We start from the raw sequence: 16,605 nt of genomic DNA, 5'->3' as shown, positions 1-16,605 counted from the left end.
AACAGAAAAATTAGAAAGCAGAATAAAAAAATAATAAAAGTAACAGAAGGAAAATAATACTACAAATAAAATAGTACATAAAATGTACAAAGGAGAAAGAAAAAGTAAAATAAATCAACAAAATATGAATAAAAAATAAAATCACAACGAGGCCCAAATGGAAGAGAGTAGATTAAGATTCCACTCATTCATCACATTCAAATTAAGAAAGTAATGATGAGCGCAGGTTACCAGATAAATATGTTAAAATAACATCCGATAATCTACGCTCCTCAAGGTGGAAAATATCACATTCAGGGACGGCAGCAACAATTTCATTGAGAAGTTGAATAGCTCTTGGAATAGGAGCCATTCGAAAAAGAACTGTGCGAGCAGCTGGTACAACCATCAAATGATGATGTCTACCACGCACATAATTATTAGGGACATAAAGTCCCAACTGTTCCAGCAACAACGGGCATGACGTATTACCACGCAATAGCTGGAGAACGAAACGAATTAACGAGAAGTTTCTCCGAAGTTCAAGGGAATTATACCCAAGCATGCCCAAAAGGAAAGGAGTAGGATAGAGATATGGGTTGTACCCATACTCTTTCTTATAAAGAAAACGAAGAAATGCTTTTTGCACTTTTTCGATAATAAGAGAGTAGTTTGCTTCATGTGGATTCCACACAATCGCATTATACTCTAGCTTACTTCTAACAATCGAGTTGAAAAGCAAGCGAGAAGACAAGGGGTTGGAGAATAATCTAGCATATCTCAAGACAAATCCAAGTCGACGAAAGGAAACGTCAGCGACTGTCTTGATGTGGTTGTGAAAAGTTATTTGGGGATCAAAAGTGATACCCAATATGTATGTATCACCAATACCTATCGAAAAATAAAAATCGAAACAAACATTTTGTTTTTTATTATTTTATCTTAATTTTCGCTGTCAATCTCTCTTTAACACGTTTTATTTTTACTTTATCTATAATACTTATATAATGTATTATATTTACATACATTGTATGTATGTATGTATTAACAATAGATGAAGTTTCGTTTTCATGTAAAGGTTCGATCTCATTTTTTTAATTGTAAATTTAATGATAACCAACAGCATACATATGTAGATCAGTAATTAACGTGTAATGATTTCAATTTTGTGGTCACGGGTTCATCCCCTGCCTGTGCTGCTAGCCAGACCTCCGTTATGTTACTGAAAAGGGTGATCGTTTCCGTTCAGAGTTTGTCAATTTATCTGATTTCATTGGCAAAACGGTTCAAAAAAATTGGCAACCCTGTTCTACTCGTAGTTCTAGCAAAATTCGATTTTACAACATTTCAAAAATCGCTTATTTATAAAATGGTTAAAATTTGTCCATATATGTATCTACATATGATTGTTATTCGATGTTAGTAATTGGCCTTGAATAATACTAACAATGCTAATGTACAATATTTGACCATATATATTAAATAAATATTAAATAAATGGGTGTTTAACTGTTTAAATAAATAAATAAATGAAAATACAAATATGCGTTTAAGTAATCACCTCGTTTCTTTCTTTGGAGTAAAATATCAAATTTTTCACACCAAATATGCATTTCAATATACCTATACATTAAATATAGATATATGTATGTATATACATATTTAGCTAACCAAAGCTTTGAAAATTGTATATAAACTTTTAAGCTACCTGGATTTCTACTAATAGCTAATTTTATCCAAAGTGTGTTTGGTTAAACTTCGATCATTCACGAACATATTGAGACAATTTAATCATCCGATACTCGTTCGTAAAATTTTATATAAATCTACGTGAATTCATTCGCAACTTTGATCATTAAAGTGGCGGGTTCAGTTTGCAGTTATCGAAAACCAATAGTTATTTTTTCGATACGATCCCTGCCTCCTCACAAAGTTTCTCATGATAAATCTGTGGGACGCGCGCTAAAATGGCCATTAAAAGTTCAGCATTCAGCTGGATAGAAGTTGCATTGAAAATAAAAAGAAAAAAGCCCCTCTCGAGTGCAGATTACACTTTGCAGCTAAAATTGGCAATAATTTTATAACACACCAGGATCGAATCGAAGCTTCGCCTAATCACCGCGATTCGAACTGTGAAAAATATCAGCGTCTAGGGTCCATTACGCGCGTTGGTGGGGTTTTAGGGATGGAATGGGAAGGTTTGGTGTTGGATTGAACCCTTTTTATTGGGAGCTAACTGGTGGCATAGCAATAAACCGCTCATAAATAATATGTCTGAGCCAGGCCGTTTCGGGGGCCCTTTTTTACTTCCTCCTTGGAAAAGCTCCGCGAGGATTTTCCATTTTATTGTGTGAGTCGATTGCGCGAAATCCGCGTCGAAAATTTTCACGACGCCATAAAATAAATAATTATTCGATACGCTCGGAAAGCTCAACTACGAGCTGTGGAAAAACTTCGACGTGTTCGCATTTTTAATTTTCTCGTCAGCTCGCCAATCACCAGTATACTCAATCCAATATACTCAATCAATTAAGCAAACGATATTTTTTATTATTTAACAAGCATATACAAATGTATTTTACCTCCTATTTAATTAGTTACGTCATTGTTGTTACTTTTTATATCATCATTGTACAAAAATCTGAACATGCTTCTACCAAAAAATCTGCATTATGCAAATCTAAACATTGCACTAGATTATATATTTCATTATAGTTTTAATAAAACGTTTTATATTTTTATTTTATCTTTTATTTATTTTTATTTATTTAACATACTTGGGGGAGGCGGCCAAGCCGATAGACCCAAGGGGTTTGATTTATACATATAAATTAAATGAGAAAAAAGTAAAAATACATTCAAAATGACAAAATGAGTGTGAGATTTTTCCCTATTAGAAAAGTTAAAAATGTTGTGACTACACGATTTTTTCCACAACGCTCAACGTATCAAGCTAAAAATTTATATTTGTATTCTTTATGTACGACTTTAGTGTTGATAGGGTTTTGGTTAGAATTCGCAAGCCGAAAGTAGTAATTTTTTAAATACTATTTCTTTATTTTATTTTGACGTGTTAAATTCCTTTGATCTTTTTGATATTTTATATTTATAATATTTATAGTAATATTAAGTAAAAAAAAAAAATTGAACAAAATCCGACAACCAGAAGTAGAACTTTGTCTTGTATATGTTTCCCTACATTTGCGCTCAATTTGTATCAAAAATGCTCATATAGCCGGTGATAGTGATAGTGAACTCATATGTATGCTTCATTGTCGAATTTTGCTTTATATACTTCTTATAGTCCTTGGTTACAAATATAAAGTGATGGGTTGGTCACATATTTTTTTAGTCGTACCTACTGCTCTCTCATAGTTCTATTCATTTCACGCGGTGAATGAAATCGCTAAATTAGCTCGATTAAAAAAAAAAAAAAATGCGCGATCTCTTTTGAAATTTGCTCGAATTTTTCTGCAATTTTCACCAGTGATTTTCACTTAGACCGGGATATTTTATGCCGGGATCTGGGACAGCTCACGCCAAATTCATTTATCTACGCCGCGGCACGGCCGCACTACGGCTAATAGGAAAACTTTAAACGAGTGGATTCTATTTAAACTTGCATGCAATTATGTCCAGCTCCAGCACCCGCTCCAGGGCAGCCTTCGACTTCCCCCTCACCCACTTCCCACCCGGATCCACCCTTGCAAACCGGAACTGCAAAAGAAACAAACAATTCAGACTTGACGTCGCGTCGGAACGAAGACGTCCACCGACAAAACTGGACCGTTCATTATAAAAGTGAACCAAGTACCGAGTATTTGTACCGATAAAAATTCGTCTGGAACGAACCGGATATACCGATAGCGCTAAGTGTAACTTATCAAATACATAAACATTCATATATGTACATGTATGCACATATGTATATAAATATCGATACGTTTGCAGCGATTATGAAAGATCCGCCTGAAAAGTGAACGAATCGCACGTTTACTGGTATTTCAATCAGCCTAATGGATCCGGCCATCGGCTGAAAATAAAACTTTACCGGAAAACGAGGCGCGACTTCTCCGGAAAATTCATATTTGCCCCCGAACAACTTGGACCAAACGGCACGTATGAAAGATCGGTTTTGACGGGAGTTTTTTTTTTTGTGGTGGTTTTTCCACATATGTGTATTTCTATATAGAAGAGGATTGACTAAATAACTATTGACTATATTTTACCAATTTATTTTTTCATTTATTTATTTATCATACTTGCGGGAGGTGGGCAGGTGGCAAAGCCGTTAAACCCAAGCGGTTTGATTTATACATACATACATATCTATGTATATATTATATAAATTAAATGAGAAAAAATATAACAGTAAAATAATAACAAAAAGAAAACTAAAATATTGAAAGAAATGAAGATATTGGATAAGAAGAATTGTAAATACAAACCCTTAAAGTTTAAGAAAAACATCTAACTTGTTTTTAAAAATATTAAGGCTTTCAGAATTTACTAAATTGTTGGAAAAACCAAACTATAGTTGAAAAAGAAGCATATAAACTATACAAATTTGGAAAAGAAGGTATCTATAATAAATTTTTAATTTTTTTTAGGAGTCTGAGAGAGTGACCTCTAAGATGAGTGTTGTCATTGAACATAAAGAGATTGGAAATATTAATGCTTATTTAATATTTTAAAGACTTCGATTAAGTCGCCTCTTACTCTCCTCGTATCTGGTGTGGTGAGATTCATTATTTTCAAGCTCTCATTATAAGAAAGCTATTTAAGTTCGGAAAGTAATTAAGTGATTCTCCTTTTGTACCCTTTCGATACATGTAATAACTTTTTTAAAATGTAGATTCCATATACTAAAATGGTGTTCTAATATAAGCCTAATAAAAGATTTATAAAATGTTGCTAAGATGTTTAAGTTGAGAAAATTGAATACACATTTGATACTATACAAAAATGAGAACATACATAATATCTGTTCACAATATGATTAATATGAAAATTTAGATTATGTAATTAAGAGTAACGGCGCAGTCTGCAATTTGTCTAAATTGAGCTATTTATTTATTTTTCTTGTTATTTTCATATTATATTAAAGCATACTGATAACTTTGCATATTCCAAAGTACAAAAGTTATAAATTTTAACTTAAATTTCAAATTATGCGTCAATCCCTATTCAAAATCATCCGTTGAAATATCAACGAGCGAAACATTAGCAAATGAATCAATGATTTCTTACAATATCCTGAATAGTTTTATAAATATCCGATATACGTATAATTCAAATACTATTATTGTAAACACACTCATACATACATAATATGGGAGTAATATTATTTTACTATCGACACTTTAGCTTTTGACTGCCTTTAAAGCATAGCCGGCCAGACTGCTCTTAAGTTTTCATTTAAAAATATCGTAAAATTTAAAATAAAGAGATAAAAATCCACTATGCATTTCAATATTATCTTTCACCTTTACGTTTATATCATACTATTACAATAATTGTGCTATTTGCCGAGTGCTTCAAATTTTCTTTACATTTACGATATGACGTGCCGATTTGAACACGTTTATTTTAATGCTCGTTAGAAATGGACCATTTTCGAGTAGATTTCCAAAAAATATGACTTTAAATTTAATAATATGACATAAATTCTAATTCATACTTATAACAACCAAACATTGCATTGCAAAAACAAACACATACATATGTATGTATGTAAGAAAATTATTTGTTACACATATTCTGGAAAAACGTTACTGAAAAAATACAGGATTACAAATTGATGAAGAAATGCAAGATTTTAGACCTTTAAAGCCTGATTAAATTTTCACGTGATTTTATTGATTACTAGCTGTATTACCCGGCTTTGCTCGGTATTTGTAATAGAATCCGTTTAAACATGACTAATCTAATAGTAAACATGTTATCAAATGTATTTGAATAGTTTTATTTTATATACATTTATTTGAATACTCATTTGTCTTTTTTATTAAATTGACTGTCACGAACAAACATATATAGTTAGTATCTTATAAAAAAATTACATGTACGACCCCAGCGTCTGCGCCCCCTAGGGCTTCGCCCTTGGCTACGCCCCCGAGAACTTCGAATCCTTTAAATCGGAAAAAAGCGAATTATTTTTTCGATGACGTCACGGATTTCTACGAACGAATGATACATACATACATGTATACAAATCTATTTCCAAATTATATATTAGATTTATTATTTATAAACTATTAGTGGTGCTACCCGGCTTCGCTCGGTAAATGGAAATGAAATGAAAACCATTGAAAAAAATCTTCGTGCGTGTTTTTATTACAATTCTTTGAATCAAAAAACATTAATATTATTTAACAACTGAGCAATCACAAATGGTTTTGACCAATCTAGCCAATCAGAAACGACGTTGATGACAGCCATTCAGAAACGAATTACAGACGCCGTTTTGGTTTTTTATATACATATATAAGATGATGATGACGATCTTGCTGATGGAGTTTCAGTTTTTGACCTACTATAGGCCAGGCTAATTTTCTTGAAATTTTCCAATTATGTGGGTAATAAAATATTCTATCGAAATCAATCTCTTCCCCTCCCTCACAACAAAGCTATTAACTAAATCATTGAACTGTCAAAGAATGTTAATAAAAGCTTTATTGAATAAATGGTATATGTTTAATCGGTTACCATATCAATTCATCAACATTTAACATTTGTATGTACATACATATGTTTATATGTCGTATTTTTCCGATAGTCAAGAAATGAAAAATTAAACTTGTTAGAATTATATAACTTTTAAAATATGTATGTCTATATGATGATTGTCGTCCTGTATACAGGCCACACATATACACACGTGTGTGGTATATTGAAAATAAATGATGTGATATATTATTGTGACACCACACGTCAATGGCAACGGACACATTTCGGTAACGTGTTCTTCGGCGCGTCCAATCTATCACCATCTTCATAAATTAGACGTCAACGAACGTCAACGGTAACGTGAGACTTTCATTCCTCAAGTTTTCGTAACTAGAGAGAGGGCGAACGAGCTCGCATTAACCCTTATCAAAAATCTTAACCTTTTCGGCCGCCAAAGTCCAGCCACCTCCGCCCTCGTCCCGTCCCGTTTCGATTTATCGACGGCCCTTTTCACGGACAGCCCTTCCGATACTTAGTCCGGTATCCCTGCGGTATAATTAACTCCCCGAAAACGGACCGGAAGAGGGAAAAAGCCACCCTCTGACCGGAGACGAATGGTAGCCGTATCAGGTGCTCTCGGATTTTCTTTCCACTCTGTTGTGCCAAATTTTTGGCTCTTTGTTAATTCCTAATACGCCATGTCCGATCAATTACTAAAAAAATTACTAAAAAAAAGAAACTTTTTTGTTGTGTCATATTTTGATATTGTGAGAGTTTTTAAAAATATTGTAGACTCCATGCTCGAATTCCCGACGCCTTCTTACATAGAGTATAATGCGATTGTGTGGAATCCGCATGAAGCAAATTACTCTCTAATGATTGAGAAAGTGAAAAATCATTTCTTCCTTTCCTCATAGGAGAGAGTATAGGTATTACCCATATCTCTACCCTGCTCTTTTTTTTTCTTTTGGGCATGCTTGGGTATAATTCCCTTGAACTTCGGAGAAACTTTTCATTAATTCATTTTGTTCTACGTGGTAATTCGTCGAGGCTGGAACAGTTGGGACATTATATATATCCCTAATAATTATGTGTATAGTAGACATCATTATTTGATGGTTGTACCTCCTGCTCGCAGTTCTTTATCGAATAGCTCCTACTCCAAGAGCTATCCAACTCCTCAATGAAATCGTTGCTGCTGAGCTTGAATGTGATATATTCCACCTGAGTGTGGGTTATTGGAGATTATTTTAACTTATTTGTCTGGTAGCCTGTGCTCTTCATTATTTTCTTGAATTTGAATTGTGAATTTTGATCTTCTCTCTTCCATTTGGGTCTCGCAGGGATGTTTTGTGTTTGCGGCTGGTTCTTATATATTGATGTTGGCTATAGGTGCAAGACATTCCCTACTTTGTGTACTGTTTATTTGATATTTTTTATATTAACCTTGTAAAAACAGGACATGTATATACATAACCAGCAGCGTGGTCTAGTGGTAAGTGTTGAATTCTTTCGTGCATTCTGTCACGGGTTCGATTCCCACTAGAGTCGTTGTTGGCCAGACCTTGATTTGTCGAGGTCGATCGTTTCTTATCAGAATTTGTCAATTTTTCTGATTTTCATTGAAACAATTCCTGTAAAATTGGCTTTTCCTGCCCAACTTTCCGTTTCAAAACTTGATTTATTGTTATATCTCAGGTTTCGCCTGATTTCCCACCGTAGATGTCTCTGTGGTTGTTTATTGAATGTGAAAATTCGTATTGTTACATGAAAAATGTTATTGAACGTATTTATACGATTTTTGTAATATCTGACCATAATTGATGTCCGTTATTGTTTCTATTTACATGTGTATGTGGCCAGGAAGGCGCATTGGGGTTTTCTTGTCAGGCCTTCCTGGTATAATATAAATAAAAATAAAAATAAATAATACATATAGCATAAAATTACACGTTCAAATCTATGTGTGTACTTGAGGTGTGCGTGCATTCGCACGGCACATTTCAGGTATTATTTCCTAACGCATGCGCGCTTTATGTGTTCATGCGTTGTTGTTTATTTTGTACTGGGTTATGTACAGTGTGGTTTTTTATTAGAACAGTGATGTGCGGTTGTTCTTGTGCGATATTCATGAACAACCGTCTCGTTCTCCGACGAAAGGGTCTCTTAGACTGTATTCGTTGGGGGGGGGTGGCCTCATGTTGAGGGCTTTAAGGGTCAAATTCCTTGACCTTTAAAGCGGGCTTAGTATGTATGTACACAGTTCTAGCTAAATCATTTTATCATACACAATCTCTTGATTCTCTTTTGTGCCATCAATATCTGCAGCGTAGAAATTGCAAAATATTTTAAATTTTGAATAAAACGAACCGGTCTGACGAATGTTTAAAATTGTTAAAAATTACGCAGTTTATGAATAATTGAAAAATTGATCGAGAAAAGAGCGGAATCGGAACCATTGTACAAAACTTATCCATTAACCCACCGTGATGCCGTACGGCCCCATCCGGAAAGTTAGAAAAAGAACGGAGTGCCGGAGATTGAATGAGAGCCGAGCCATAACGTCTTCATCAAGCTTCTCAAAACTTTATGATTACAGGCATTAATAATTAAATCGCGAGCCTATTTTTAATTAAAATTCTATACAACGAAATATGTATAAGTTGCGAGAGAAGTATGAAGCCGCGCAAAGGCCAGCCGAAACGGAACGGGAGGCCTTGTATGTATATTTTAACGTATTTCCATTAGCCGCGCGCTACTATTACATTTTTAGCGAGACAAAGTCAACTTAACTTGTTTCAAAAGACAATTTCGCAACTGAGATGAAGTCTTTTAGAGGTAAAGAAAGCGCATCACGCTCGAAAAACTCTGTAATTCCTGGAATTCTCGGTCCCGCCACCACTACCATCCCCCAAACCATCAAGATCACGCCCCTTGGGAGATGGCGACAAGAGAGGCGGTTCTGCAAAATGTTATCCCTTGCATAATCACCTCATAGGACGTATCTTTGAAGTATGCTCGAGTGCCTTCCGTTAATTTGAGGAGCAGTCAAAACTTCAACGCCAAATATGTACGAACATGCTTGTATGTGTGTGTGTGTGACTAAAAACACCGCTTAAACGACGTTCCTCAAACTTCCAATGAGTAATCAGTCCTGAAATATGTACATATGTATAATCGTTAATGAAAGTTTAAACGAAATATTCAACTTTTCACTTCCATGTTATTTATTTATTTTTTACAATTTCGCCATAGTGACATTACAGATTGGCTCCAGGTCGTCACTATGGCTAATTTATTACAAGACATTGAAAACTCATAATTAACGTGACATCTAAATACACAATTATTACATACATAAACATGTAAATTGAAACAATAACTGACATCTATGGTCAGATATTACAAACATCGTATAAATACGATTTATAACATTTTTAATGTAATAATACAAATTTTTACATTCGATAAACAACCACAGAGACATCTATGGTGAGACATCTGGTGAAACCTGAGATATAACAATAACTCAAGGTTTGCAACAGAAAATTGGGAATGAAAAGCCAATTTTACAGGAACCGCTTTAATGAAAATCATAAAAAAAATTGGCAAATTCTGATAAGAAACGATCGACCTCGACAAACCATGGTCTGCCCAACAATGACTCTTAGTGGGAATCGAACCCGTGACATCAAGTACGAAAGAATTCAATACTCACCACTAGATCACGCTATATTTCTAAAAAAATTTCTTCGTTTTCTTTATAGGAAAGAGTTTGGATATAGCCCATATTTCTACCCTACCCCTTCTTTTTCAGCATTCTTGATAATTTAATATAATTTCTTTGTACTTCGGAGAAACTTCTCATTAATTTGTTTTGTTCTCAAACTTCAACGTCACGCCCATCGTTGCTGGCGTTATTTATAATTATGTCTGAGGTAGACATCATCATTTGATGGTTGTATCTCCTGCTGGCACAGTTTTTTTTTCGGATGGCTCCTATACCAAAAGATATCCGACTTCTTAATGAAATTGTTGCTGCTGTGCCCGAATGTGATATTTTCCACCGTGAGTGAGCATATATTATCATAGATTATTTTCCTATTTATCTGGTAGCCTGCGCTCATCATTATTTTCGTTGGATGTGATGTATGAGAGGAATTTTGGTCTTTATATTTGGTATTTGCGGCTAGTTCTTACATATTATGTATTATAAATTATATACATTCAACTATGCATATAATACATGCATAAGTATATTGTTTTAATATTTAATAATATACGTATATTGAACCGGTAGACATTTTTGCCAGGCGTTGAACTTTGACAACTATTTAAGCGTTGAAGTTTTTAACAAAAGTTTCACGTTTATTGAGAAGTTCGATTTATTTTAATAGTGATCAAAATCCTCTTCAAATATCCTTAATATTATATTAAAGATCAATCAACGAGATTATCAAAGTTTTGCTGGGTTTGTTTATTTACGGCTGTGGTTAATGTTGCTTAGGAAATTTGTTTTATATATAAATATATATATTTAAATATCAATTATTCAGCTTGGAATATGTTTTAATTACATTTAGAAATATTTCCAACGATAAAGCAAGTTTATCTTTTGCTTAATTAATATACAGATATATGTATGTATATATTATGTATAGAATACACGTAATTAAAAAAAAGTATATTAAATGAAACACATTAAAAAAACTTCATTTTCATTTTGTTTTATTTGATTAATAAATTACACAATATTGAGCATTAATTTCGCATTTGGTGTATAATGAATTTTTCGAATGCAAATTTAATACGGCTAGCATTAACGTGCTCGTTATAAAATTATACAATAGAACTAATTTACGTAACACTATTTGCCATGACAATAATTATTGTCATAAAAAATTGCCTATACTTACAATACGTCAATATTTTACTAATTATAGTTAAAATTTAATATAAACATTTGCTTTATTTAGGCGCCCCTGTAAAGTGCAAATCCTGAATACACACATTCGGTATATTTCGCGCACATATTAATATTATATTATATATGTATATTATCCATGTATAAACAGTGAGTTAAATTTAATTTTCTAAAACACAATGTATATTTCATATAGACAACGCCAATTTGATCTATGGTGTTACAGCTACGCTCGTAAATAAGGGTTGTCTTTTGTTCGCGTTTTAATTAACAGTTAATTGTAATGGAAGAAAACCATTCACTATACAACTGAGGAAACGACTTAAGAGCCTATTCATTACTTGCGAGAATAATAAAACTTTATTTTGAGCACACTGGAACATCGAACTCGCAATATATTTACATACATACATACGATGGTTAATACTTAGCCCGTCTATGTATGCATATAATTTGTCAAATTGTTTCGAACACGCCTGTATTAATTATTCTATATATTTTTTTTTTATTTAGAACGAGGTCTTTATAACAGTCAAAGTATATAAAAGTAACAAAAAACTCTAAATCAATTTCCCTGCACCCGTATGTGTTCGCTTACTTGACCATTTAATTAAACCGACGCCATTAACCGGCGTCCGGTTTTTACGACGACAATCTCATTAACTTACGATCGTATAAAACACCCTTAGTGCTGCAACCCCCTCTAATCCATGGGTGCTATCCTCTCGATGTCTTTGGGCAGCATGAAGTTGTTCTTCCTCAGAGGTATTCCGGACAGCTGCTGGTCCACCGGAATCCTCGTGTCGTACAAAGATGGCGATTGGAAGATGATTCCAAACGTGCCTCCAATGCAGGCAAGAGTGAAAACCCACAGGAAAAATCGATCCAAAACCATCGATACGAACTTCCAGTCTTCGACGACCTGGATTGAAAAAAATAAATCGAAAAATTACAAAAAAGTTCAATGAAATTATTATAGAAGAATAGAATAGTTCGTAGGATAGGGATTAATGTAGAATACAGAAGGATTACGGATAGATTTGATTGAACATTGGAATAGGGTCTTACTTAATAAATAAGGACTATTAATTATATTCAAAAGCTTAAACGAAAAACATAAAATTTAAATTGTATTCCAAGAGTGTAAGGAAACAAAACAATCATTGTGAAGAAGTCTGGAGTCGCAGTACGAATTGAACTTTTTGTTGATTCATTCTGGATTATTAATATATACACTCGATAGAAAGGATTCGAAACAGTTCCAGAAAATTCCAGATGACTTCTTATAAGTGAATTGAAAAGCAAGGCAACAGTATTATGGGACTTAGAGGACTTTAATTGTCTAAAAATAAAACCCAAATTCCTATATGCCTTGCCAATTATCAAATCAATATGAAAACAGATGTAAAATTACGTTTAAAAGCGCAAAGATGTATAAAAGAGTTTGAATCTTTCCTTGAAAATAGTGTAAATAATTTTGAACGATGTTGCTTTTACTGTATTTACATATGTACATATGTATATAATAACAATGAATAATGTTTTGTGATAGTGAGAATCGAATTGATCACTGATCACTTTTTCATGATCTAAAAATGTAAATAAAATTAAGTAAAGACCCGTCAACCGGAAGTGGCAGTTTACTCTTGTTCAATCTTTCTTCCACTATTTTTTTCGACCTTGATTTTTTTTAGTAATCTCTATTTTATAAATGTTTTATATACATACACAATTTACATGTCAGTTTTTATTATTTTGTTTTACTGCTATCAAAATTTTAGTGTTTTTAAATAGAATACATACATACATATGTACTCCATAAAATATATAATCGTGCATCAATTTACTTGCACATAAGCCGTTATATTTTAAAGTGTTTGATGTCCAATTTTCAGTTCCAAAAACACTATTTCTGTTTGGCTTATTCACAAATTGTTATCATTTATTTTATTCGATAAATTCGATAGATTCGAAAAATTTTACCAGTATTTTTAAAGATTGTTAAACGCAAAACATTATATTTAATGTTTTACAAAATATTTCTCGAAATAAAAAGGTGGACTTATGTCATTTTTAAATATAACGGATCGTATATCTACTTAAAATACTTGAACATCGATCCGTTAAAATCGTTCCTAGAATAGATACCACTTCTCTCCTAATTAAGAATAATTAAATAAAGATATGATCTGAAATTTTTTAATGTTACATTTGTACTTAAGTACATATATACATTTTGATTAAATAATTTTCGGAATATTATATCTATATATGTACATATATAAAATCGAATAGCGGTCGGTTGAATTTGACTTTTAGTTTTTGTTAGTTGAGTTTGTGTCGAAATTTTAATACGTAAATTGTTGATATTATTAATTTATTTGTGGAATACGTAAATACGATTATATAAAATAAACTATATAAAATTGAATGTCTGTTTGTTTGTCTGTCTGTCTCGTATAGGCTCCTATACCACTGAACCGATTACGATGGAACTTTCAGGATTTATTGTATGCATACCCGGGAAAATTATTGTGGAAAAAAACCGGGAAAAAAACCTCTTAATAATAATATTCGTAATTACGATTTTACCGACGCGAAAGTTTGAAGCGCCAGTTAATGAAGAAGCCGGGTTCAGTTAATGTCTGTGTGTGTATCTCGAATAGGCTCCTAAACCACTGAACCGATTACGATGGAACTTTCAGGATTTGTTGTATGCATGTCCGGAAAATTTTCTGTGAAAAAAAATCGCCGAAAAACGGGAACGGAAACGGGAATGAGTATCATTGCAACGCTATAATTTCAAATGTTCAAACGGGAACAGGAACGGGAATGGGAACGGGAACGAGAACGGGAACGGGAATTGTATGCGTTATTGTGGCGTTGCAACGCATGCCGGGTTCAGCTAGTTGCTAAATTAATGTATTATGTATGTATACGGTCTCCGTGACGGGCCCGAATGTGAAACGCCCGAAAACGCAAATATCGGAAGGCAAAGATCAAAAATCGAAATTTGGTTAGATTGCTCATTGGTAAACAACAAACATGTTACCATGTAATTTCATGTGACCAGAGAAATGTATTATTATTCGGTCTCCGTGACGAGCCAGTATGTTAAATTACAGAAAACACAAATATCGGAAGGCAAAGATCGAAAATCGAAAGATCTTATGTTGAAAAATAAAAAAAGGGTGCATGGTAAACGGTACATACTCACTTAATTTGCGCGAGCAGGATACAACAGGAACAAGAGGAACAGGCTTTTCCTCCCGTATTAATGTGCGCGCGCAGAATACGAGAGGAAAAGCCTGTTCCTCTTGTTCCTGTTGTATCCTGCTCGCGCAAATTAAGTGAGTATGTACCGTTTACCATGCACCCTTTTTTATCTTTCGATTTAAGATCTTTCGATTTTCGATCTTTGCCTTCCGATATTTGTGTTTTCTGTAATTGAACATTCTGGCTCGTCACGTAGACCCATATGATGCATACATACATTTCAACCATAGGCGCCATGACAGGTTGCCCCAAGACGCCACCTACATACATATGTATGTTCAAAATTTGTACTAAACATTACAATACAATTGTTATACAATGTAATAGCGTCATCTATGGACACATTGGTACAATCAACAATCAAAAAATTCGATATACGACATATTTGCAAGAAACACATTTTAAATATATGTATATAACCAGCAGCATGGACTAGTGGTGAGAATGTAATGCTTTCAAACAGAGTGATCTCTGGTTTGAGTCCCACTAGTAGCGGCTGGCCAACCTTGTTTTCTGACTCAAGGTCGATCCTTTACCATTAGAGTTTTTTTGATTTTCATTGAAGCCGTTCCTGTAAAATTTGCATCCCCTTCTCTGTCTCGCAAATCTTGAGGTTCGCTGGTTTGTATAAAAATGCTGCAAAAATTACTCCATAGATGTTTGCGTTTTCGGGCGTTTCACATTCGGACCCGTGAGTTAGACCCGTATGTGTGATATAGTTGCAAAGAATTTTGACTACATATACATATATTATTTTGTATGATATGGCGATTTGAAAATCGGTTTCACAGTAATTCCTATACTCACATTTAACCCATAAACGAATCCTGATATTTATTCTATCGCCCGAAATCCTCTAGTATGCGAGCTTGCCCCAAAATGTCAATATTTATCGTTTATCTAGCCGTAGCCAGTAGTAGGTGAATTATGGTAAAGTGAACCGGTTCAATTTTCGCCTTCGCCGAATATAAAAGCCGTAAAAGTTCAATTATTCAAATAGATCAAAGTTTCGTGGTGGAGGCTGGGTCGGGGTGCAGGGGATAGATGGGAAGGATAAGTTCTCGGAAATCCCCCATCCCCCACCTTCCAGCCACCCCCTCACACGTCGAAATGAGTTCGATCGTTCTTTGGTGGATGTGTTCGGTCACGTATCCCGGGAGTAGACGCATCCCCGGGGAGCTTTTACGATCACTGCAGATGACAGGGGGCATATTTCACTCGCGAAATAAAAATAATATATTATTTGCTGTATAACCCGTTCGCGTGCGAGATTATGTTCTCGGACTAGTCCCACCCCCCATTTCTCCCACCCGCCCCCCGATTTCTTTCTCGCACAATGCGGCTTTGCGAAATCGACATGGAGCTTTGGAACTTTTCAGCACACGCTAATGCGCTATCAAGCAATATATGTATGTATGTGTGTTTGTATACAAACTGTGTAGTTCTGTCGGATGCTGTGTGGGTATGTTATTGTTTGTGTACAATTTTTCTATATGTTTTTACTTTATCTATGTACGTAGTAACAATAGATGAAGTTTTGTGATAAAATAAATATATATATATATATACAATAAATAAAAACATCATATTTGCCATTTACACCAAGACGAAAAATATGGTTAAGTTAATTTTTATACCAATACATATGACGGGCTGAAAACCAGACTTGTACAAGTGACATTTAAAAAAAAAAAGCTGGCTTAAGTGCTAAAATAATAGCATTTCATTTATTCCTTATTGTGCCAAAAAGATCACAG

General features: G+C 33.9%; 1 protein-coding gene across 5 annotated transcripts in view; it reads right to left on the bottom strand.

Moving 5' to 3' along the window:
- Positions 1 to 12,275: 12,275 nt before the first annotated feature.
- The window catches only part of LOC143914225 (acetylcholine receptor subunit beta-like 2), a 70,194-nt gene continuing 65,864 nt past the window's right edge, over positions 12,276 to 16,605 (bottom strand). For all 5 annotated transcript variants that reach the window (XM_077434354.1, XM_077434356.1, XM_077434355.1 and 2 more), the window contains exon 10: positions 12,276 to 12,494. In XM_077434354.1, the coding sequence (XP_077290480.1) occupies positions 12,276 to 12,494 (219 nt within the window). The remainder of the gene's footprint in view (positions 12,495 to 16,605) is intronic.

Source organism: Arctopsyche grandis, chromosome 7 (assembly GCF_051622035.1).
Source record: "Arctopsyche grandis isolate Sample6627 chromosome 7, ASM5162203v2, whole genome shotgun sequence".
NCBI lineage: Eukaryota > Metazoa > Arthropoda > Insecta > Trichoptera > Hydropsychidae > Arctopsyche > Arctopsyche grandis.
This window is presented reverse-complemented; position numbering and strand designations above follow the sequence as displayed.